We start from the raw sequence: 26,554 nt of genomic DNA on the forward strand, positions 1-26,554 counted from the left end.
TATATATATATATATATATATATATATATATATATATATATATATATATATATATATATATATATATATATATATATATATATACATATATACATATATATAGAGGCCATGTGTGTGCCAATTATGTAAAACGAAAAATACATGGTTTTAGATTGGCAGCGATAGAAGTGAAGCTACTGGCGTATGCAGATGGCATGGCATTGCAGTGCGTTGCACAAATAAACCAAGTGTAACCGAAGCAATACCGGTAGTAAATCATTTCTGTGAAGTCACGGGTAGCAGGATAAATTGGGGCAAATCCCTCGGGCAGTGGCATGGGGACTGGCTTTCCCAACCGGAGAATTTCGCGAGTGTGAACTGGGTGAACTCCGACGAGGTATATCGCTGTTCCCCTAGACAGTTACAAAAGCAGTGATGAATATTGGAGGAACCAAATAAATGAAATCAAAGAAAAAGTTGACAAATGGAAAGGTAATAACCTGTCCGTTTTTACAAGAGCGACAGTTTGTAACATCATTTTATTCGCCTAGTTATACTACGTTATGCAAGCGTTGTATTGTTCAAGAGTTAATGTGCAAAAGGCTGCACAGAGTGTTTGAGGTTTTCATATGGGGTTCAACTTGAAAAGGGTGCATCCGAAGAAATTGGTTCATAAGAGTGAAAGTCAGGGGTGTGGGATTGGCCTATCTTCTTGTTCGACAACTGGTCAACCAATTTTTTTTTTCCGCGATGTGCGCGATCCTTTTCTGCGCACCGTATGTCCGCTCAGATTGAGCGACGCATCGCCGGCACATGTTTAAGTACGGCAAGCAAGGCCGGAAGACTTCGTGGATATTTTAAGGAAGTGGTCGACAGTGTGCGTTTTCTTACGGTTCGCTTTTCAAGCGATTGCATGTTGTGAAGTGAAAAGGAAAACGCTGTATAAAGATGTGCGTGATATTGTCTTCCCAGTGCCGCTGTACAGAGCCATACATAGTAGAGGGGAAGGACAGGACGTTCTTAAACGGGTGAAACGCATGCAGGTGCCACCACGGGTAAATTTGTTTTAAGTTCCACACGGGAACACTCTCCGTGAAGACATTTATGAGAGAGCGAGGCTGTCTCGTATTGTGGGGCTCTCACTGCTTGATCTGTAAGAAGCCTGGAACCGTATATCACGTTTTCTTGCACTGCTGAGCGGCTGTGTTCTTCTGAGACGTATTGAAGCGAACCATGAAGAAACAATTACCTCTAAACCCTCACGGGATCCAGTATCTGCCAATTAAGGATGAAGAGAGAGTTCCATATGACGTTATTATATTGAATGCACTGCACTGCGTATGGCGGGCTCGCATGGCAGGGTACCATTGCGATGCCGACGCCCGTCCGGTTCATATATATTTCAGAGATTGAATGTCGGGGTTTGTTGATGTACAGAAAATGCAAGAATCTGCACCGGATTGGCTGTCGAAGCTCGAAGCTCTGACAGCCATGAATGAATGACGCCGGTCCCATAACGATAGTCAGCATTGTAATTTTTCCCCTTTCTTTATCTTTCGCCCGCAACATTGTATTTGTGAAATGTGTGTACTATTTGTATATTCGGTGTTATGTCGAAGACCGGCATTAAAAAAATATAATGGTTAGCTGAGATGGTAGATTGGCTGTCCCGGAAAGGCCATGGCGCCGGGTTCGGGTCCCGGAGGAGGACTAGTTTTCTCCAAATCCGAGGCATTTCTTTCGAGGAATCGGCATGCACTTCCTTTATTGCAATTTCTGGGATTGATTGAATGCTTCATTTTCTCTTAATTGTTACTTCTCTCCAACTCGCGGCTTTCCACAGAACTATTACGTGAAACTCTTGCCTTTGCTTTGGGTTGTCGACACATTCGACATCGCACAACTATCCGCTAGCCTTCTTCTTAGCTGAGATGGTAGAGAGGCTGGCCCGGAAAGACGGTGGTGCGGGGTTCCAGTCGCGGACCAAGAGGAATTTTTCCTCACCTTCGAAGCTTTTCTTTCAAAATACCCGCATGGGTTTCCTTTAAAGCAATTGCTTTGATTGCTTGAATGACTAATTTTCTCTTAATTATTACTTCTCTCCCCGATGGGGGCCCTCGGAGAACTTTTACGACAAACTTTTGCCTTTGCGTCGAATTGTTGACACATTCCACATCGCCCTGCCATCTGCTAGCCTCCTGCTTGGCTCTGATCGTAGATCGGTTGCCCCGTAAAGGCCATGGTGCGGGATGCGAGTCTCGGACGAGGACAAATTTTTCCCCAACACCTAGGCATTTCTTTCGAGGAATCGGCATGTGTTTCCTTTATTTCAATTGCTGGGATTGTTTGAATGCTTGATATTCTCCTAATAATTACTTCTCACAAACTCGGAAGTTTTCGCAGAACTATTACGTTAAACTCTCGCCTTTGCTTCAAATTGTTGCCACCTTGGACATAGCTGTGCCATCCGCTAGCCGCCTCCTTAGCTCAGACATTGTAGTTCCAGCCACCACAGTGAACGTTCGTGCTAGCATGTGCTCCCTCAGAGCGGTTACAGCGGCCAATGGCCGCGGAACTAGGTCATCTGACAAGCAGGCTGAAGTTTACCAGGTTGTTTTGCCGCATCTGCCCACAGGTGATTCTGTCTGGATTACCGTTTTTTTTAATGGTTGCCTAAGGGAGAGGCCGAATCGCTGCAACCATTTCCGCGACGCACTCGACCGTCTTTCACTGCTGCCGGAGGTGGTTGCCCTCGGTCCATACCAAATGAATCACCTGTGGGCAGTGGCGTTCAAGGATGAAGAAGGAAAGAAGATACTGGCTGCAGACATCTTTAATGTCAAGAATGAGCGCTGCATGGTTATAGACCCCTGCGACAGAGGAGTACGCCTGAAGCTCTACTGGCTACTCCATGGTGGGCCGGACAACGATGTGCGAACGGCTCTGGCGGCCTTCGGAAAGGTGACTGAAATACCAGGAGAGAAGTGGAAGGTGAAAGGCTGCTTTGATAAAGGAACAACAACGCGCTCCGTAACATTAGAACTGAAAGTGGGCGTCACCATCGAGGATTTGCCTCATCAATTGCGTGTTGCTGAATATGTCGCACTCGTCCACGTTCCACGCAGAGCTTCGCTCTGCCTCCGGTGCCGCGGCATCGGCCAGATATGTCGGGAGTGCTATGTTCAACTTTGTTGACTCTCTCATTGCTATAGCCACGACGAGACCCAGGGCGTGCGCTCTTACGCCAGCGCAGGAAGCCCAGCCCGGAGGGACTTGGTTGCCGAGCACATGATGGACGCAGTTGATGCTAAAGAGGCTACCCGAGGACAAGGCGAAGAAAGAAGGACTGAGGCAGCAGTGCCTCTGCACACCCCAGGCGGAGACGCCAATGAGCGAGGAAGACCATGGGCCTATTGCTACCATAGCCAGCCTCGACACACCGAAAGACGCAACAACGCCCAAGACAACAGCAGCGATTCTTTTCCTGACCTGACAACACGAAAGCGACAGATGAAATTTCCACAGATGTCGATATGGGAGCGTTTGGCAGCGGACCTGCGAAAAGAACCCGAGAGGAAACTGGAGACACCTCTGCAAGAGGTGATGAAACAAGCACCGGAGAACCTCCCACAAAGGCTGCAACGTCCAGAGAGCAGCCATTCCAGCCAACGCCAAACCTTGCGCCGGCCCGACGGACTAATTCAAAACTGCCGCCTTCTTAGAGGCAGCTTTTTCTTTTTTTTTCCCTTGTACAACCTCGCTCAGTCAGCGGAGTACTTGTTCGCGTTGATACCCTGGAACGACCACATATATGGAAGCTTTGTCAGCCCATGCCCCTGTTTGACGTAAAAATGTGAGTAAAATATTGGCAATAATCCCAACTTGATATGGCAGTAAACTTTAAAAATGCCTTGCGTATTGCAACCTTTAGTTGAAGAGGCCTTTCTACACGAAGACGGCAATGTCAACTCAGTCGCATCCTCTTAGAAAGTGATATACACTTGTTAGCGGTCCAAGAGACCTAAATTGAGAGTGAAGAACTTACTGATAAAATGGTTGAAGTCTCCCGTAGCAGATAGAATGTATGCGTGAGTCATGGAGCTGGTAGGTCCGGCGGTTGTGCTATCTTTATTCGAAAAAGCGTTGGGGTTATTGAATCTGCGTCTAGTAGGAAAAATGGCGGGCTAGTATTGTGTGATTTTGTTTTTGCTGAAATTGCTTGGCGTGCTGTTTGTGTCTATGCACCGAATAAAATCAATGAGCTGCAAGATTTTTTTAATACTGTGCAACCTTGTCTAGAAAGCGAAAGGAGTGCTCGGCGACTTCAATTGCTCTATTTCTCTAGAGCTTGCCCTACATGGTGGAAAAAAAAATAATTACCCTCAAATTAAAAGAGAACATTTCCTTCCAGGAAGCGCGAAAGCGCATTTCCTTTCTTCATACGGCAGGGTATGCTGCCGTGGCGCGTAAGGCGGCAACGCCGCAACAGACTCCGGCTTCGGCCCGGACCACAAAGAATGTGGCCGCGGCAGAGCCACCAGCCCCCCAGGCGACAGCAGTCGGCTCTGCTGCGCCATCTCTGAAGGAGGGTCCATCGACCTCTGGGTTGGTTGCCTCCAAGGCCCTTCTTTTCGAGGCAACGCCTAACGTGAAAACACCCTGCTTGTGCGAGCGGAAGTCCAGCGGCGCCCAAGAGTCGATGGACACAACCCCGAGCCAGACGGCGCATCCAGCAACTCGGGAGCGGCGCGAGTCTCGCGACCGCTCCAAAAAAGACAAAACCCGTACCATAATCACGGGGCCTGAAACGGCTCCGTAACTCATTTCTCTAACTTGAATCCTCTTGACACACAGCAAATAAACACAAACAATATTGATACACAAATATTACACTGGAACGTGAGATGTCTGATCCACAACCTCGATGATATCAAAGAACTCTTACACAAGTACAATCCAAAGGTACTGTGTGTTCAGGAGACACATATTAAATCTACGCAAACAATCTTTCTTAGGCAACACGCTATTTTCAGGGAGGACCGAGATGATGCGGTTGCATGTCCGGCGGGGGTAGCAGTAATATAGACCGAGGCGTTGCTCGTCGGCAACTGCAACTCCGAACTCATCTTGAGGCTGTTGCTATCCAAGCAGTACTATTCAATAAACTAGTTACTATCTCGTCCGCATGCATCCCCCTAGTTATCAACTCTCTAGCACAACATTTCAAAGCTTTATTGATGAGCTGCATCACCCTTACATAGTCGTCAGTGATCTAAACGCGCATAGCCCACTGTGGGGCGACTCTCGCTGTGATGCGAGAGAACGGCTTGTAGAAAACATCCTATTCTCTTCAAGTTCCTGCTTGCTCAATATTAAAAAGCCTACATTTTACAGCTCTACACACAAAACCTTTTCTTCAATATATATAAGCGTAGCATCTAGTAAAATTGTGTCTTATCTGGGGTGGGATGTCGTTAATAACCCTTATGGAAGTGATCACTTCCCCATCATTCTAAACCTTAAAAAACAAAGTGAGTGTCATGCACATCTTCCTCGATGGAAAGTTGGCTCAGCCGACTGGACAACGTTTCACGAACAGAGCTGCCCTGGAATTATAATTCTGAACTTAGCTTAGACGACGCAGTAGCATACATAACAGCGTTCATTAGTGATGCTGCATCAGTATGCATTCCCCCCAAAAATGGGCCTCCCTCGAACCGACCTATGACATGGTGGAATGAGGAGTGTAAGGAAGCCAGGAAAAAAGCAAAACAAGGCTTGGAAGCTCCTCCGTAACTCCCCAAACACAGAGAATCTGATTAATTTCAAGGTGATCAAGTCGCAAGGTAGAAGAACGCGCCGCCGCTTATCGCGAAAGTTGGAAAAACTACATAATCAGCATGAATTCGTATACAGACGAACGAAAAGCCTGGAAGAGGGCGAACAAAATAAAAGGCCACGAAGATCATCTCTTACATTTATTAAATACACAAGGAGACACTCTTGAGGTTCAGGCAGATTGTCTAGGATCCCATTTTGAGCAGATTCTCAGCACATCTCATTACACAGATACATTTCTAAAATACCAGTGACTAGCAGAACAGATGAATTTGGGTCGGAACAGCTCATCCAATGAAGTATACAATCGTCCATTTCGAGTAGCTGAGTTCCAGGCCTCACTGAACTGTTGCAACAAGTCCGTCCCAGGATGTGACAGAATGATGTATGAGATGATCAAACACCCACACCCTGAAACCCAAGAAACACTAGTGTCACTCTTCCATTCTATGTTCTCTGCATGCTACATTCCGTTTGCCTGGAAAGAAGCAATCGTAATCCCCATTCTCAAAAAGGGCAAGGACCCTTCCTCACCCGACAGTTATAGGCCTATAGCTCTGACAAGTTGTCTATGCAAACTGTTTAGGAAAATGATTAACCGTTGCCTCATCCATTTTTTTGGAAAGCAACAAGATGCTCGATCCTTTACGTTGTGGTTTTTAGGGAGGGTAGATACACAACAGATCACCTTGTTCGCATCGAGACAAATATCCGTGATGCCTTTGTCCATGAACAGTTTCTCCTGTCAGTATTTTTACATATGGAAAAGGCATACGACACAACTTGGCGCTTTGGAATCCTCCGCGACCTGTCTGAAATGGGTGTTCGAGGCAACTTGTTGAACGTCATTCAGAGTTACCTCGCCAATCGGACGTTCCGTGTTAGAGTTGGTACTGTTCTGTCTCGCCCATTTACACAAGCGACTGGTGTTCCACAAGGTGGTGTGCTGAGATGCACTCTTTTTATTGTCAAAATGAACTCGATCCAGACTGTCGTACCATCTATTATGTTTTATTCTGTATATGTGGATGACATCCAAATAGGTTTCAAATCAAGCAATCTAAGTATGCGCGAGCGACAAGTACAGCTTTGCATAAATAAACAGTCTAAGTGGGCTGACAAAAATCGTTTTAAACTAAACCACCAAAAAATATATGCGTCCTGCTCTCTAACAAGAGAGGCATACTGGAGGACCCCGCAATAGATCTAAATGGAGAGCGGCTATGTGTGAGCCATGAACGTAAATTTCTAGGTGTCCTTTTAGACAGCAAGCTAACCTTTGTACCACACCTGAAGTATCTTAAGGCAATGTGCCTCAAGATTAGGCATCTGCTGAAACTGTTGTCACGTACATCTTGGGGAAGCGACAGGAGATGCCTTTTAAAGCTGTACAAAAGTCTAATATTAACACGCCTTCACTAAGGAGCAATCGTCTATAATTCTGCTGAACCTGCTGCTCTGAAAATGCTAGATCATATAAACCACTTAGACATCCGCATTTCTACAGACGCTTTTAGGACAAGCCCTGTGCAAAGTCTCTACGTCGAATCAAACGAATGGTCATTGCACTACGAAAGGGCATACTTAACTTTTTCTTATGCCCTGAAAGTTAACTCAGATATCAAACATCGTTGTCATTCTGCTATATGCGACTTGTCCACTGCTAGGCTATTTCGTAACACCCCGCCACTAGGCCTCCTATGTCGCTCCGTTTGGAAGCACTCTCAGGAAAAACAGGTGTCCTTCTTTTACACAATGTCCTTATGGCTCCTACACGGCTTCCACCGCCTTGGAGTGGCAGACTGTTCAATGTGACATCTCTTTCTTAGAAATATGAAAACAAGCCCCGGAGGCACACATATATTCGCATTTTCTGGAACTCAAGGAGAAGTATTCCAGTGATGAATTTTACACAGATGCTTCGAAGTCTCCAGCTGGTGTTGCTTACGCAGCTCTGCGACCCTCACTTTCAACATCTGGAGCACTAAACCCACACACCAGTATCTTTACAGCGGAAGCATACGCCGTTTTAAGGCTATTTAACACTTACGGCTCACAAATATCGCTAAGGTCATTGTCTTCACCGACTCATTAAGTGTAGTGAGAGCCCTAATTAGACAACGAAAACACAAGAACGCTGTTTTGACTGAACTATACCTTGTTTCTTTATTGCCTCATTTTCTCTTAATTATTATATTTCTCCACGTTGGGGGTTTCTGTAGAGCTAATTAATCAAACTCCTGCTTTTGTGTCGAGTTGTTGACACAATTGACATCGCCCAACCATCCGCTATCCCCCTTCTCAGCTGAGGCGGTAGAGCGGCTGCCCCGGAAAGGCACTGGTGCTGCGTTGGAGTCCCGCTCGAGGACGAATTATTCCACAAGTCTGAGGCTTTTCTTTCGACGAATCCTCATGCGCTTACTTTATTGCAATTGCTGGGATTGGTTGAATGCCCCATTTTCTCCTAATTACTACTTTTCCCCAAAAATGCGGGTTTCCGCAGCACTATTGCGTGTAACTCTTGACTTAGCTTGGAGTTGTTGCCACATTCCACATCGCTCTGCAAGCTGCTAGCCCTTTGGTTGGCTCTGATGGTAGAGTGGCAGCCCCGGAAAGGCCATGGTGCCGGGTTCGGGTCCCGGACGAGGACTGGTTCTTCCCCAACGCGGAGGCTTTTCTTTCGAGGAATCGGCTTGCATTTCCTTTAATGCAATTTGTGGGATTGATTGAATGCTTCATTTTTTCTTAATTGTTACTTATCTCCAACTCGCGGGTTTCCACAGAACTATTGCGTGAAACTTACGTTTTCTTCGAGTTGTTGCCACATTTGACATCGCCCTGTCATCCGCTAGCCCAACGGTTAGCTGAGATCGTAGATTGGCTGTCCCGGAAAGGCGGTGGTGCCGATTTCGAATCACGGACCAGGACGAATTTTTCACCAACTCCGAAGCCTTTCGAGGAATCCGCATGCGTTTCCTTCATTGCAATTGCTGGGATTGGTTGAATGCCATATTTTCAACCAATTATTACTTCTCTCCACGTTAGGGATTTCCGCAGAGCTAGTACATCAAACTCTTGCCTTGGCGTCGAGTTGTTGTCCCATTCCACATCGCCCTGACATCTGTTAGCCCCTGGTTGGCTGTGATGGCAGAGCGGCTGCCCCGCAAAGGCAGTCGTGCCGGGTTTCGAGTCGCGGACGAGGACGAATTTTTCCCCAGCTCCGAGGCTTTCTTTCGAGGAATCCGGATGCACTTCCTTTATTGTAATTGCTGGGATTGGTTGAATGCCTAATTCTTTCTTAATTATTAGTTCTTTCCACCATCCGAGTTTCTGCAGAATTGTTACGTCAAACTCTAGCCTTTCCTTCAAATTGTCGACACATTCGACATCGCCAAACCATGCGCTTGCCCCCTGGATAGCTGGAGACACTTCCGGCCGCGAAAGCCTACGGACTTGTTTTTCATGTGCTTCAACGGGGCGTTGTTAGCGGCCCAGTTTAGCCGCGGAAACAGGGACGACATGGAAGGTAGCCAGGACTACCAAGGGCCCCTGCCTCATGTGCCAAAAAGTCCTATTGTTTTGAATACACTTTTTTTGCACGGTGACCAACGAGCAAGGCCGTACAGAGTAGAAGACTACCGGGATGCCCTTGGGCGTTTGGAACTGCTGCCTGAGGTTGACGCCTTAGGAGCATTTCACATGAATCATGTGTGGGCTGTTGCTTTCAAGAGCCATGAAATCATGAATAAGTTGTTGACTACGGGGAATATAACTGTGAAAGGCAGAAAATGTCTATTAGTAGACACGCACAACCAAGATGTCCGAATGAAAATCCCCTGGGTCATTCCTAACGTGACGAACGACGACATACGTGTGGCGTTTGAGCCATACGGCGAGGTTATGGAAACGACAAAGGAGCGCTGGCATGTCCTTGGCATTTCTGAAAATGTACGACAACGCGCGTGCTGAACCTCAAGCTGAAGGCCGGTGTCGCGACTTAAGATATTCCATATCAAGTACGTATCGCTGGTGAGCCTGCTCTCGTAGCTATTCCAGGCAAGACGTCACTTTGCTTGCGCTGCCAGGGTAGACGGCATATCCGCCGCGACTGCCGGATCCCGCGATGCTCACGGTGCCGACGCTTCGGCCATGGCGAAAGCGAGTGCGTGCCCGCGTACGCAAATATAACGGGCCACAGAAAAAGACGTTGACCTCATGGATAATATCATGGACGAGGCTGAAGCGGAAGAAGCAGCTGCCACGGTGACGAAGGAACAAAAACCTGTGGAAACACCTCCAGCAGTGGTACAACAGCGTGAGCCAGCTAGTGAAACAAAAACGTCTGAAAAAAATCCGGCCGGTGTAAATAGTGACGACGTGCACAGCAAAATGACTGGAAAAAGTCTCCATCAAGGGAAATCTTCTAGTGAAGCTATGGTGACGTCGCCAAATGAAACACCGACGGTGCAGTGTCAAACAATGGAAGGCGTTGTAGAGGCATCGGCAAAGCGCATGCACAACGACAGTGTCGGCGAACCGGACCATCTGGGTGGTGCAGGTGGCGGGGGGCCGCCTGTGAAAACGGCGTTCACGAGACGAACGTCGTTAAAGCCGAAACCGAACATTCCTCCTGATAGACGCCCGGTAGATAAACCGCAGCAATAAAGGCGGGGACTCGCTTCTCCTTGGTGATTGAGCAAAATGGGACAGAGTTAGCGAGGCCGCCTAGACGATGCTGTCCCGTGCAGCTACCGAACTTAAGTTGAGGAAGCAGGCGACGGGCAGCGAGTTCATCCTGGCCCACTACTGCCACAACTGAGTGAAGACTCCACTGCATCCTTGCCTTCTGGGGTAAACACTGCCCTATCCGAGTGCTCTTCACAAATTAAAGACGAAAAACTTGCTCTTCCCTTAGGTGTTGCCACTTTGAATCTACGGAGATTGGTGACTACGAAACGGCAAAATCAACTTAACTGGCTTTTTCTGGAAAACAACTTATACATAGTGCCGTGAAAGAAACAGCGATAGAAAGTGAGGAGCGAACGGATCGAGTGGTGGGAACTTTTCGAAGGCACTTTAATGTTTGTGTTAGCCATGCGGTAGGCACCTCCGGTGGTTGTGGAGTTTATATAAGGAACAGCGTGGGCATTGAAGGTGAAAAAGTAGCTGCATCAGTGGCGGGACGGTTGCTTGCTGTTGACTTTTCGTACTACACAAGGGAATGGTGTGTTATCTGTATATATGTACCAAGCATCGATTATGAGAGTGTTTTGTTTGAAGACTTAGAACAATTTTTAAAGTGATAAATACTTAATTGTGCTTGGTGATTTTAATCGAGTATGTTTGGCTGAAGATCGAGCCAAGAACACCCCTGTACGAGGAAAAGTTCGCGAGTGCTTGTTTCACTGCTCCAGGAATATTATTTAGAAGACCTCGGTTATTTATCCTTAAGAGGAAGTAGCCCTATCTATACCCATTACCAGCGCGGAAGCTGTGCTGGGCTGGATATAATCTATGTCACAATTGACCTTGCAAGAGATTGTGACCACTATGAAGCGAAACATATGTCTTTCAGCGACCATAGCCTTGTCATGGCTGCACTAGGAAGCAATCTCAGAAAAAGGCGTTTTAATTGGGCTTTGGGGAAGTTCAACGTGATACTTTTAGAAGATGAAAAATTTGTGGTTTAACAAAAAGAATTAAACAAATGACGTCCAAAGAGCCATATGGGTGGGCAGCTGAGTGAGAATACTTTAAGAACGACGTCAAGATTATTGCGATTGAAAAGAGAACCATTATTACTCAAAAGCAAAATGTAATAAAATATAACTCCAGTGCCAACTCGATTTTCTTATATGTACGGAAACCGGCAATCCCGGCATGTATATAAAAGCAATCAGCGAAGTGAAAAGTAAATTAGAAGTAATCGCAACCGAAAACTATCGAGCAGCAGTGATAAGGGCGCGAGCCGAAAAGATATGGTTGGGTGAAACGCCCAGCAAGCAAGCGATCTGTGACGAAAGAAAATACGCGGCTCAAAATGAAATACGACAGATCAGCTACCGTAACGAACACACATCAGACAGGAGTAAAATTGAGCAGGCATTTGTCGAACATTACAGCGAATTATTTGCGAATAAAAGAGGCGATAAAACTGGGCTGAGAATCGAGGTTATTAAACTAATGCCTAAGCTTGATGAAGAATGTAAGACGTGATTAGAACAGCCAGTAAGTATAGAGGAATCGAAAAGTGCCATAAAAGAATTAACTCCAGGAGAAACACCTGGGCCGGACGGAATAGGAGCAGCCTTTTACAAAACATTCATTGAAGAAATCAGCCCAATTTTGCATTAGGTTATTACCCAAGCCAATGAGGAAAAACGGTTACCGCCTCCCTTCCGCGCTGCCCATATTGTTTGATACCGAAGGCGGGTGATCCAACTAGACTGTTATCAGTAGGGGCCTATCGCCCAAAAACTCTTACAAATCTGGACTATAAGATCTATACCAAAATTTTAGCTAAACGTTTGCAAAGCGTTATCATGCTTCTCGTTGGACCGCACCAGAAATGCGGAATAAAAGGACGTTCCATATGTACAAATGTTCATGTAGCCCGCAGGGTTCTAGACTGTTGTGATGCCACCTCGGGACGAGTTGCTATGTTGCTAATCTGCATACATATTTCCTGAATAATAGCCCTCTCTCAGTTGTCTCGTCGTACAAATACCTTGGACTAAACATCACCAGCAACCTTTCCTGGCACATGCATGTCGACATTTTATGTAGCAATGCCAATCGCATGTTGGGCTATTTGCGCCGAAACTCATCCGCACCATCGTCACTGAAACTAACTCTCTACAAAATATTAGTTCGCTCCAAACTAGAATACGCATGCGCCACTTGGGACCCGGCTAACATTACACTCATAAACAGCATAGAAGCCATTCAAAATCGTGCAGCGCGTTTAATCTTATCAAACTACTCCCGACATGCTTGCGTTACCTTAATGAAGACAACACTTAACTTGCCAGAACTTTCTTTCCGTCGTAGATGCTTCCGCCTTTCGCTCTTCCATAAAATCTACCACCACAACCCTTTGTTAAAAGAACAGCTTATCACCCAACCGTCATACATATCATCTCGCTCTGACCATAGTTTCAAAGTTGGTGTGCCGCCTTCACGTACTAAACTTTGTAGTAATGCATTGATCCCTAGCACAAGCAAATATTGGAATCACCTTCCCGCCACCGTTGCAGCCATCCTGGATACCGACACCTTCCAAACCAGCATTCATGAAACGCCACGTTGAATCTGTCTTTGTATATTGCACAAACATTTTGTTATGTTCACCCACTGCTTTCTGTAATGCCTTCGGGCCCTGAAAGTATCCTAAATGAATAAATAAATAAATAAATAAATACAACTCGATCTCGCCAAGGCTTTCGACCGTGTTGCACACGATGTTCTTTTCTCTGTGCTTGAACATGTCAATATTGTCAAAGAGATATTAGAAGGTTTAAACATGGCTTACAATGATTGTACTGTACGCACCATAGTTGACAAGAACCTCACCCAGGGTATTGACGTCTGGTCATCTTTTAAACAAGGACGTGCGTTGTCATCGCTGCTTTTCGCTCTTTATCTTGAACCCTTCTGCCTTAGTCTTATTATTAATGAAAAAGTACATGGTTTCAGGCTTCAGACGCATCATGTTAAAATTCTTGCCTACGATGATGATGTAGGAATCTTTTGCACTGACCGCAATAGCATAAAAGAAGCCATAAGGGTCACCAAATATTTTTGCAAACAGACAGGTTCCGCGATAAACTGGGAAAAAAGTGTCGCTTTCTGGCACGGAATATCGGACATTAAACTAGAAAGATTTGTGACCATCACGTGGGTAAGAAGTCCTTCTACGTATTTAGGCGTGCCTCTCGGGCAATATAAACAAACTGCACATTACTGGGTTGACCTGACGCCAAGGGTGAAGGAAAAAGTTGGAGGGTGGCAAGGCCGCGAATTATCGATGTTTGCTAGGGCCATTGCGTGCAATGTTTTTTTTTTTTATTGCCAAAGTGTGGTATGTGTTGCAGGTTTTGTCAATATCATGCGTCCACGTGTAGAAACTGCACCGAATATTTGAGGTTTTTATTTGGGGCTCCAATTGGGAGAGAGTCAGCAGCACTAATCTGTTTCGCCCAGTGAAACACGGAGGCCTCGACCTTTCTCATCTGTTCATCCGACAAATTGTGCCGCGCTTTATGTTCCTGCGGGACCAGATAGAACCATTCTTGAGAGCGATGATGCAAATGCGCTTTAAGAATGCACTGCGCGAATTCGTTGTGTCTAGTGCGGCTGCAATCGACTGTGGCGTAATAGGGTTGTTCAGGGAATTAGTAACGTCATTTAGGATACTTAAAGCACGCTTCTCATTCGAGTACCTGAGCCTTGTACCGAGAAAGAAACTATGTGAAGTGTTCTGATTCCGTGGCACGCATTGGGGCTGCGGCCACTCCTCAGATAGTTAACGAGTCGCAAACACCAGGAAAATGAAAACTCTATCCTGTGCATTTACATACTCGTAAAAACGCGGTGCTGCCACAGTCGTGCAGCGCGAAAGAACAAAAGAGACGCGGTCGCGTAAACAAGGCACTCCGAGAGGGAGCAAGCGAGGGCGAGGGCGCACGTGGAGAAGGGAGAACAAGGGAGGGGAGAGGAGTCCAATGTTCGCAGACGAAGACGGCGCCCGGGCGGGGAACTTGAAATGGACACGGGACAGCACACTCCCCGTCTGGTTATACATATAACTACTATATGATATTTTCTGTCCTCACACGGAATAAGCAGGACTGTCTCGGTCACAGGACGGAGAAACATCTTGATCACTCGCCGTGTTGCCGTCTTAATTTCCACCTTTCACACCCTCCCGTCCGCACTCGCTATTACGTTCACAATGAGTCCCATGGGCCACTCGTTGCAGTGAACTTGGCTGTCTCTCAGGAGGACGTGGTCACCTGCCTTGTGACTCCGCGTTGGGGTCTGCCACTTATGAAGACTCTGCATGGTGGTAAGGAACTCGCGTCGCAAGCGGCACCAAAAGGTGTCGGCCAGCCACTGAACCTGCCGCCACTCTCGCCGATATATATCTTTGTCATTAAAGATTGGTGTCACTGTGTTGCCGCCGACCTTCTGGGTCTGAAGCGTTGCCGGAGTCAGCACTTCCCAGCACTCGGGGTCCGTTGAAACAGAAATGAGGGGTCTCGGATTTATGATCCCTGAGACTTCTGCCAAGCGGGTTACGAAGACTTCGTGAGTAAGGCGACGAGAGGTATTCTCAAGAAGCATGGAGTCCAAAATTGGCCGTGTGACTCCCATCATCCTTTCCCACACTCCTCCCATGTGAGAAGCATGAGGGGGATTGAACACCCAAGTGCATCCATGGTCTGACAGGAATGTTCCTAGCTTCTCGTGGTCTGGGCCACTGGTGCTCACTTTTAGTTCGGTGCATGCGCCAACAAAATTTGTCCCGCAACCAGACCTCAGTTGCTTTGCCGGGCCCCTTATGGCACAGAATCTGTGGAGCGCATTAAGAAAGCTTGAGGTATCCATGCTCTCGATTACTTCAATATGAACAGCACGGATACTCATGCAAGTGAAGAGCCCGGCCCACCGTTTACTGTTGGCCTCACCGCCTCTGGTGCGACGAGACGTGACTTGCCACGGGCCAAATACATCTAGTCCGACGTAAGTGAAAGGTGGCTCGGTGCTTAGTCTTTCTGCCGGCAGGTCTGCCATCATCTGCTGTAGCTGCCTTCCTCTGAGCTTGCGACATGTAACACAACTGTGTATATTGAGGCGATGCTACGCTAAGCTCCGACGATCCAGAACCCAGCTGCCCTGACTGCTCCCTCGGTGAAGTGGCGTCCTTGATGTTTGACTTGTTCGTGATAGTGCCGCACAACAAGGGTGGTGACATGGTGTCGCCCTGGCATGATGATGGACTTCTGCTCTTGCTGGTCGAAATGGTTGGCCCTGCCTAGTTGGCCACCAATTCTCAAAAGACCGTCAGAATCAACCCATGGATCCAGTCTCCACAGAGGGCTTCACTTCGGTAGTCGCTTTCCTCGTTGCAAGCTTTTCAACTCCTCTGAAAAGGCTTCCTTCTGGACAGATATAATAATGACTGCCTTTGCTCGGGCTAGGTGTGCTGCAGAAGGTCGCAGTTGGTGAGATTAGCTGTTATGCGGGCAGTTTGATGCGTTTTCAGAAGTGCCCCGAATTTTGTCCACTAGCCGTACGAGCGTTGCAACTGCGCGAGTCAGCGTAATCCAACTTGAGAAGCACTCGAACCGCTTGCTGCCGAGTTGTTTCACGTCCACACTGGCTGCGAGAACATTTGCCTGGGGTCGCACCTCCGTGTCGGAATCCGCATCGACCAAGTCGAACTTGCCCTTCAATACCTGCGAGCAGTGTTCTTGACGATATAAAAAGTCCGGGCCTGCCAGCAAGGTCGATCCTGCTATCTGGGCCACTGGCACAGACCTGGTTCCGAGATCTGCAGGGTTCATGTCAGCAGGAAAGTAGTGCCATTGGTGTGGCCGTGTAGAGCTCCTTATGCGTTCCATCCTGTTACTGACATACACAAAAAAGCCTTCGCGTCTCATGATGTATGTAGCCTAGGACGACCTTGCTGTCAGTATAGAAGTTCACAGCATCAAGTTCCATATCTATTTCACGACTGATAAGCTCTGCTAGCTCCACTGCCAACACCGCGCCGCACAGTTCAAGCCTTGGGATGGTGTGTTCCGGATGCGGTGCTAGCTTAGCCTTTCCTATGACGAAGCCGACATGACAGGCACCATCTGGATATGTCACTCTGAGGTTCGTCACTGATGCTACAGCTTTGATTGATGCGCTGATGATGATCAATACGTGCAGTTCCTTCCACTCTGTGGTAGTGAGTGAGGCAGGGGCATAGGTGCGAGGTATGCAAAGCTGCTCGATTACTTTAAAGGAGCCTTTCCACGCCTCCCAGGCTGCTCTTTTCGTCAGGAAGTGGGCAGTCCCAGTCGCATGTCTCAGCGACTAGCTCTCGGAGGAGGGACTTTCCTTGAACGAAGACTGGAGCAACAAACCCAACTGGGTCGTACAGGCTATTTACCACTGACAAGACACCGCGCCGAGTGAATGGCTTTGCTTGGATTGGAGTGGTAAATGCGAAGACATCCGTCTTCAGATTCTAAGCAACTCCCAGACTGCGTTGGATCGGCTGTGAGCCATTGCTCAAGTGAAGATCCTTCAAATCCTTTGCACGGTCTTCTTCTGGAAAAGCTTCCAACACTGTAGGGCAGTTAGAGGCTATCTTGTGGAGCTTGAGGTTTGATGCGGCCACATCTGTTGCGTGCGGCGTATTAGGCTGATGGCGTCCCTGTCGTTGTGGAGACACTTCAACCCATCGTCGACATAGAAATCCCTCTCGATGAACTGCCTGACGTTGCTGCCAAATTCTTCCTCTCCTCGTGCTGTTCTCCGCAGACCATACGTTGCAACTGCCGGTGAAGGGCTGTTTCCAAACACATGTACTTTCATTCGGTACTCCACCACGTCACTGTAAATGCTGTTGCGGAACCACAGAAATCTCAGATAATTTTGGTGGTCGTCTCGTACCAGGAAGCAGTAGAACATGTGCTTAATGTCCACAGTAATGACCACGGGCTCTTTCCGGAACCGGATGAGCACTCCAAGCAGGCTGTTGATCATATCTGGCCCGGTAAGCAGCACACTGTTTAGAGACACGCCTTTAAACTGTGCACTGGAGTCGAACACGACTCGTGTTTCCCCAGGCTTTCGTGGGTGGCAAACACCAAAGATGGGGAGGTACCAACATTCTTCTCCTCCTCAAACCGGCGGAGCTTCCTCGGCATGGCCGTTCTTGAACATCTTGTCCATGAAGCTCGAGAATCGTTCCCTCAGTTCTGGCTTCCTCTTCAAGGTCCGTTGGACAGCAGTGAGGCGTGACTCGGCCAAGCACTTGTTATTCGGAAGCCAAGGTCTTGGAGAACGAAAGGGAAGAGGCGCTACCCAACTGTTGGATTTGTCCCTTGAGAACTCGTCGTCCATCAGCTTCAAGAACTTCCTGTCCTGGACAGAAAGAGAAGGTCTGTTGTCATCCTTCGATGTGTGGAACAGCGTTTCAGCGACCCCATCATCACAGTGGTCTTTCCTAGCAGCGTTCTGAGCTGGTTGGAAGCATTGTGTCGACCCTTGCGTGTCAGCGAGCTTCTCCTTGACCAGAAAATGATTCTAGCATGGCTCGAAAAGGGAGAGACGTCCATTTTCAAGGACGTTTGTTTTGAGGTTGCTCACACAGTCCGGTGTGCGACTTCGACTTATGCAGACATTCCGTACGATGACCCTTCCCAGATCCAGTCTCTGAGCAAATGGAGCATCAGCCGGTCCATTGCGCTGTTGTCAAACCTTGTGTAACTCTTAGGATGTCTCTCCCTAGAAGTAGAATCTTGGCCTCTAGGCCCAAACGAGGAATGAATTTAGCTACAGCTCTGAGATGAGGGTGATGCGATGCCACTTCCGGTGTTGGAATCTCGTTCCTGTTGTTAGGCATCTCGTTGCACTCGATGAGTGTTGGCAAGGGTAGCTTCACGGAGCCATGAATGTCCTCGATGGGAAAGCCGGATGCTCTTCTTCCTATCGCCTCTGTAGCTCCTGCACATGTCCTTAGAGTGTAGGGGAACTGTCACCATTTAGCCCGAAAATGTCGAAGAACTCTGTTCTTGCAAGGGGCCTGTTGCTCTGGTCGTCTAAGATGGCATACATTTTTTCAGTGTTGTGAGGCTGAGTCGGGTGACTAACTTTCACCAAGCAGATCTTAGAGCAGGATTTGCCACCGCCGCCTTGACCGCAGACCTCCGTACACTTAGATAACACTTCAAGAGACCATGCCTTGAAACTCCATGAATTCCCTTTTAAGGGTGACACCTTGCGTTATGAATTTTTTTACAGGACCACGAGGGAGTGGAATGCTCTCCCGTCAAATATTGTTCGTATACAATGTAATGAAACGTTTTACCGCGCTTTGTGCGTTGAAATGAGTGTCAACTGATGTAGATATGTATGTACCCCCCTGCTGTAATTGCTTCTAAGGCGATGCAGGTACTCAATAAATAAATAAATAAATAAATAAATAAATAAATAAGTGCGGAATCTTGGTGTAGACTTACAGCTTCAGAGTCGTGATGAGCTACAGGAGACTTATGGTTGACATTTCCGGCATGAAGTGCTGAAGCATGCCTCTCGCTACCACAATCGTCACATTTGAGAACTGTTTTGCAGTCTCTTGCGAAGTGGTCTGTTGAAGCGCAGCACCTGAAGCATATCGCATAATTTTTCAGCAGAGCTTTTCGTTCGTCCAGCGGTTTTTCTCTGAAAGTACGACACTTCCGGAGGGGGTGAGGCTTCCTCTGCAGAGGACAAAACTTGGTTGCATAATGCCACTTCTTTGGTGCGTTTGAGGGCGGATGGTCGGTGCTTGCTTCCACGTCCGTCAGTTGCACTGAGATGGGCGTTCTTGTGCCGCCATTCGCTGCCCGTCTGTCTGGTCTTGGGAGCCTTGAACGGGTGCTACTTGCGGTGTTGAGCTTGAAGCTAGGATCATTTCTCGTTTTCGCTTGGTCCCTGATAAAGCTGGCAAAGAACGAAAAAGGGGGAAAGGCGACCTGATGATTTTGCTTGTACTTCGAGCATTTCGCGATCCACACGTCTTGCAAGCGCTGGGGCAGCTTTTCAACAATGAGGTTTACCCCTCTTGCCGTGCCCAGATAGGAAAGCCCAGTCAGGTGAGGGTCACATTTTGCAGCCTCAACTTCAAGAAGCAGGTCCCCCAGCTCTCTCAGTTTCTCGGTGTCTTTGTTGGACAGTCTGGGGAAACTTGCCATTCTCCTGAAGATGGCCTCTTCTGTAATTCCAGGATGACCATAGCATTCCTCGAGTCTTTCCCAAACTGCCTTTAACCCGGCATCGGGGCTGTCGAAGTGCACGGAACGCAGCCGCTTTGCATAGCTCGACGACTCGGTATCAAGCCATTTCACGAGAAGGTCAAGTTCTTCGCTTGCCGTGACCTCGAGAGTCCGTGTCATTCCCTTAACTGTAGATTTCCACGCCCGGTAGTTCTCAGGGCGGTCGTCAAACTTCGTAAGCGAGGTACTCACAAGGTCACGTCGAATCAGATACTTTGCCATGGCGGTCAGTTCTGGGGCGTTAACTCCATCTCCCTGCTGACGAGCAATGTTCTGGGCGATTCCTTGTTTGTGAGTGCTAGGAGTGCATGGGGCGTGGTCTTCATGTGCTTCATCAACGTTCTGAAAGACGTAATGCTCTCCGCCGTCATGCCGCTGCGATTGCTGGCCCGGGCCAATGCGCACGTGAGCCTGGTCAAGCACGTAGTCAAAGGTACGTTGAGCGCGGTCTTCGGATGCCTCCTCGACAGTCCGACAGATGTGATGCTCCCCGCCGTGCTGATCTACGGCAGCCTCCAGCATCTCTGCTTGTACCTCCGCGGCGGCCGCTTCTCTATCCAACTGCAACACATGTAACTCAGTTTCCAGCTCGACTTTCTTGCGTTCGATCTTCGCGGCCGCATTTTTCTCTTGTTCTTCGAGTTTGGCATTTTCCACTTTCACCGCAGCTAATTTCTTCATAAGGGAAGCCTGCACTCGCGCCGCGGCGGCCTTTGCTCTTGCTCTGGCGGCGAGCATGCTTGGTGTTGCCGAGACGGTCGAACGCTCCGAACGGGCTGAGCGCGACGAATGCCGTGACTGCACAGAGCTTGCCATTTTCTCAGAGAATGCGAGACAAGATTGGTCCGGACTCACTTGAGCAGCGGGCGACTTGCGGTCCTGCGACGCCATGCCATGTGTGGCTGCGAGGCGAAAACGGAGCTTCGAAGCGCGGAGCCAGGGAGCCGAGCAGCCTAAGTCTAGGCGCTTTGGAGGCGCGCGTGAGACGCCGACTCGGCGTTCATCGCGTTTTTACTGTTCTGATTCCGTGGCACGCGTTGGGGCTGCGGCCACGCCTCAGATAACGAGTCGCAAACACCAGGAAAATTAAAACTTTATCCTGTGCATTTACATACTCGTAAAAACGCGGTGCTGCCGCAGTCGTGCAGCGCGAAAGAACGAAAGGGACGCGGTCGCGTAAACAAGGCACTCCGAGAGCCAGCAAACGAGGGCGAGGGCGCACGGGGAGAAGGAAAAACAAGGGAGAGGAGAGGAGTCCAATGTTCGCAGACGAAGGCGGCGCCCGGGCGGGAAACTTGAAATGGACACGGGACAACACATAAAGATTATATCGATGTAATGATGCCAGTACCATTATACAGATTGCCAGACATTGCAGGCCCAGGGCAAGATGTATTAAAATGAGTTAGAAAAATGACTGTTAGAGGAGCTGTTAAAACATTCCTTTTCAAGTTACACACAAACATACTCCCTGTAAAAATATGGCTCGACGAAAAGGGAATATTTGTACCGTGGACAACAAACTGCCTCTTTTGCAAGAAACCAGAAATAATCGAACACACATTCATTGGTTTTTTGGATGCAGTCTTTTTTGGGGATGTTTTGCAACGAACCCTGAAGAAAGAGTTACCGATAACAGCACACGGAATTCGATATCTCTCAGTAAAGAATGAAAACAGCTTCCCCTATGACATGATCATATTATTGGGGCTACATGGCCTTTGAATCAGAAGAATGGGAGTCAGGCACGCAGACCCCAAAGCAAAGTCAGCCAGAGAAAACTTTATAGAGAGCATAACCTACATGCGCGAGGTATATCGTACTTTAACCGAGCCACCACATTGGATTTTGGTACTTGATGTGTTGGTACGAATGAAAAAAAATTAATTAACCTCACTGGTCAAGCAGACCAAGGTGGGTTTTATGTATGTACATGGCTTTTCTGAATTAAAGTTTTAATAAGCCCTGGTTAGCTGATATGGTAGAGCGGCTGCCCCGGAAAGATGGTGGTGCCAGCTTCGAGTCCCGGACGAGAACAAATTTTTCCCCAACTTCAAGGCTTTTCTCTCGAGGAACCCGCATTTTTTTCTTTATTGCAATTGCTGGGATTGGTTGAAGGACTCGTTTTGTCTTAGTTATAACTTCTCTCCGCGTTGGGGGTCTTCGCAGAACTATTACGTGAAACTCTTGCCTTTGAGTCGAGTTATTGACACCTTCCACATCGCTGTGATCTGCTAGCCGCCTGGCTGGTTCCGATGGTAGAGCGGCTGCCCCGCAAAGGCGGTGGTGCCTGGTTCGAGTCCAGGACGAGCACGAATTTTTCCACAACACCAAGGCTTTCATTTCGAGGAATCCGCATGCGTTTCCTTGATTACAATTCCTGAGATTGGTTCAATGGCTCATTTTCTCTTAATTATTACTTCTTTCCAACTCGCGAGTTTCCGCAGAACTATTGCTGAAACTCTTGCCTTTGTTTCGGTTGTTGCCACATTCGACATCGCCCTGCCATCCGCTAGGCCTCTGGTTAGCTCAGATGTCATTCTGCTTCCGGCAGCCGATCTGATTGGATCGTAGAACCATGGCCTCAAGTGCGTAGGCGACAGCGGCACTTTGGTCCGCGGAAACAGGTTCAGCGACGACTAAGAAAGTTCTACCAGTTGCTTTCTTGCATGAACTGCCAAAAGGACGTATTGTTAACAACACCGTCTTTTTACACTGTGATGTAAGAGCGAGGCTGTATAAGGTCCAGGATTTTCGGTATGCACTTACGCCCACGAGCCGGCTGCCGGATGTTGTGTGCCTTGGAGCCCACCAGTTGAATCACGTCTGGGTCGTGAGCCTCAGTGACGCAGCTGCAACAAAACGCCTGCTGGCCCTGAAAGAGCTTCAGGTGAGTGGGCGTCGATGTGTCATTGTCGACCCGCAGGACGAGCAGGTGAAGCTCCAGCTTTACTGGCTGCTATACGGCGTTTCCAACGAGGACATCTGGACGGCATTCTCAACCCTCGGGAAAGCAGAAGGGGTGAGCACGGAGCGTTGGCTTGCTGAAGGTATGGGAGACCGGAATTCGACCACCCGGACCGTGCTAGGGAAGCTGAGAAGCGGCATTAAAGTGGAATGCCTGCCTCATCAGGTCCGCGTCGGTGGAGAGTTGCCATTGGTGGTCGTACCCGGGTGGCCCATGCATTGCCGGCACTGCCAAGGTACAGGATACGTCCGCCGTGATTTAAAAGTCCCTCGCTGCTCTAGATGCAGACGTTTAGGCCACATCGACGCTGATTTCGTTAAATCTTACGCGGCCGTGACAGGACGAGCAGCGAGCGATGTTGCTGCAGAGCACGTCATGGATGCAGTTGAAACCGAAGAAGCTACTAAGGAAGCCGGAGTGCAAGTGCCTCCAGCGACCAAAAATGTCATGGCGGTACCGGAGGTGGCTGTGGCTACCGGAGCAGGTGGCTACCGGAGCAGGTGGCTGTGCTTGCACGGGTCGATAGGGATGAAGACCCTGTGAAGGGAGGTGCTTGTTACGGTGAACGCGATGAAGACGACTCAGTGATGCAACAGAGCCAGGTCGCGAACAACGGGGACCGGGCGGCTAGTCTTGGTGCCACCACCAAGCGCCCCCGTGATGAGGGCGGAGACAAGGACAGCGCGGCATCCAGCAGAAGCGACGGGCCGCCAGCGAAGACACCTTTTCGGAGGCGGTCGTTCTTCAAGCCAAAACCAAATCTTCCGCCCGAGAGAAAGCCTGGTGACAAAGCACAGCAGAAGAATAACGCCGGGAAGACGGGTGGTTCCGGAGGCGGCTAGCCGAGGGCTGGTCGTGAAAGGGAAGCATCATGCTCCGGACCTACCTCATACTTTAGATCAGCAAGGCTACTAATCCGGCACTCACTATTGCCACACTAAACGTGAGAGGGTTGGCGGCTAGACGTAGGCAAAGTGAAGTCCTATGGTTGGCTACTGACGAAGACCTAGACGTTCTAGTAATCCAGGAGACAAAGCTTGATGGATAGGAGGAGACAGGGAGCATGGCGCGGCGTTTCATGGCTAGATATTACGTGGTTGTGAGCCACGTGGTTGGCATATCCGCGAGTTGGGCTCTGTTTGTGAAGAAGTTGCGTGGCCATGTTAAAAATGTATTTTCATGTCAATCCGGAAGGATTGTTTTTTGTGATATTGTTTTTCGTGAAGTTGAATTCAGAGTCATATGGATATATGCGCCGAATGCTGTGGAAGAACGCACCTAATTTTTTGCGAAAATTTTTAGGCATGTCATTACTGAGAAGTGCATGGTTTTGTTGGGGGATTTCAATTGTGTTTTGAGTGCTCGGGGTAGAGCCAATAATGCTGGTATTCGCGATAAAAGCAGTAGTACGTTGAATGAGCTAGTTATCGGAAATCAAATAGAGCATGTTTGTGAGTTCCCGGAGGGGGAGTGGGAAGTGATGTACACGCGATTTCAAGGTAGTAGCCATGCGCGGTTAGACCGCATGTACGTATCGCGAGATATGATTCGAAAGTGTCACAGTTATTATGTGGCACCAGTATCATTTTGAGATCACTGCTTGATTACATGCCACATAGGTACGGAGTTCCAAGGAAAAGACGGGAAATGTAGGAGATGGAAATTCAAGACGATGAGAAAAACAAGAACAAGGTAAATGCAGGAGCCAATATTTCGACAAGTGGACTTGTCCTGTTCAAGACGACGTACGCTTTCCTCGCCACAGTATATATAGGTGGGGTTCTTCTAAAGGGGAGAGGGTGGGAGGGGGAAGGGTGAGAAAGTGAGGGAAAGTGTGTTAGCGGGCGAATTGAGAGTAAAGATACGCTGTGCAAAAGGTCAAAGCCAGGGCCACCCCTCACTCCCCCCCCCCCCCCCCCCAGTCTTTTAACCCACGCGTGTTAGCCGGCGCGTCAAGGGCGTCTGACATGCCGATTGAAAAACAAAAAACAGGGGAGAGGAATGGAAAGGAAAAAAAGCAGAAAAGAATGGGGGGGGATACGCCAAGAAATCCAACTAAGCGTTGTTGCCTATAGCTTGAAGTTTAGCATAGCGAATAGATTCTAAAGCTCCCTTTGAAACGTTTATGCCTATTGGTTGTAATGTCTTGAACTTATGGATAAGGTATGATGCTCTGTATTTTCTTTCTCGTTCAGAAAGGAAATTTGACTGTAAGATGTAAAGTTTAAGTTCATCAAAGTTATGGGCTGGTTGGTGGAAATGCTCGGCGATGGCTTTGGGAAGCTTTTTAGCTGTGTGCGCGCGGTGTCCGTTTAATCTGACGTTCATTGATTGTCCTGTTTCACCGATATATTGTTTCTTACAGAAGGAACACTCAAGCATATAAATAACATCCGATCTTCTACAAGTGAAGCTAGGTTTGACTTCATGTGTATAACTATTTGCGGTGCTGCTAATTTTAATGTCACTTTGAAGGTGTTCGCAGGGTTTGCACCTAGAGCGACAACATGCTTTCATTACGGGAGAATGATGTTGGGTGACTTTTGCGTGTACTAACATGTCTTTACAGTTCCTGTTTCGCCGATAGGTAACCCTAGATTCCTACGGGGACGCTTTTCGCAGATGCTCGTTACTTGATATTATTGAGTGATATTTTCTTAAGATGTTGCTTATGTTTGGGAGCGCATTAGATTATTGGAACGGCTCAACTGCCGACGACAGTAAGAGCATAGGCCAAGCGTTTTTACAGTATTATCAGTCACTCTTTGCCCTTCAAGAAGCGAATGTAGATGAGTTTATAAAAGTTTTTCTCGGTCGCATGCCATGATTGAGCGACGACACGAAAGAACGGTTTGAAGGGAAAATAACAGAAAGCGAATTTGAAAAGGCGATTGATGATTTCAACCAACCCAAATCACCTAGAACTGACGGCCGGGCTTTCAAGAAGGAACTGTCGCCGTTGCTAACAAACCTGTTTAATGATCCGTATGTTAACAAAGCTTTGCCGCCTTCCTTTGGCAAAGTGCATACCATATTCATCCCTGATAGTGATCAAGTTGAGAAACTTAGGCTAGTGACATATTACAGGCCAATATCTTACACCAATGTTGCTTCTAAGATTGTTATGAAGGTTTTGCCATAAAGGAAATAGTTGCTGATCATCAAACGTGTGGTATCAAGGGAAGGTCGATTTTTTTCGAATATTCACGCGATGCGGTGCGTGCGCGAGTGCTGTGACGTCACCATCGGCGAAGTCGCAGTGCTCCAGCTCCACCTTGAGAAAGCCTTTGATTGTGTCACTCATGATATTTTGTTTTCAATTTGCGATCATGTTAATGTTGGTTCCATAATCACGGAGGGAGTGCATCAGAACTGCACAAACTGCACCAGAACTGCACCAGAACTGCACAACACGCTTAATTGTGAATACATCACTGGGGGCCCCCATTAGCGTCATGCGTTCTGTGCGTCTGTGCTGCCCCTCAATCCTCTTTTGTTTGGAATTTACGTAGACACTATGTGTGTGGCCATAATTGAAAATGATCAAATACGCGGTTAGAGCTTGGCAGACACAGAAGTCAAGCTCTTGGCATATGAAGTTGACATCGCAGTGTGTTGTACAAGCAAACCAAGTGTGAAGGAAACGATAAGGGTAGTGAAAAATTTTTGTGATGTGACGGGCAGTAGATTGAACAGGGGAAAGTCTCTTGCTTTGTGGCACGGAGAGTTGTCTTCC

General features: G+C 48.0%; 1 protein-coding gene across 1 annotated transcript; it reads right to left on the bottom strand.

The window, feature by feature from the left end:
* Positions 1–17,175: 17,175 nt before the first annotated feature.
* LOC140214341 (uncharacterized) lies at positions 17,176–17,577 on the bottom strand. The gene has a single exon (XM_072285703.1). The coding sequence runs from the start codon at positions 17,575–17,577 to the stop codon at positions 17,176–17,178; it is 402 nt and encodes a 133-aa protein (XP_072141804.1).
* Positions 17,578–26,554: the final 8,977 nt, after the last annotated feature.

Source organism: Dermacentor andersoni, unplaced genomic scaffold (assembly GCF_023375885.2).
Source record: "Dermacentor andersoni unplaced genomic scaffold, qqDerAnde1_hic_scaffold ctg00000039.1, whole genome shotgun sequence".
Classification (NCBI taxonomy): domain Eukaryota; kingdom Metazoa; phylum Arthropoda; class Arachnida; order Ixodida; family Ixodidae; genus Dermacentor; species Dermacentor andersoni.

What these genes read in the sequence shown, in the direction of transcription:
- LOC140214341 (XM_072285703.1), bottom strand. Translation starts at nt 17,577, where the DNA reads ATGATCAACAGCCTGCTTGGAGTGCTCATCCGGTTCCGGAAAGAGCCC.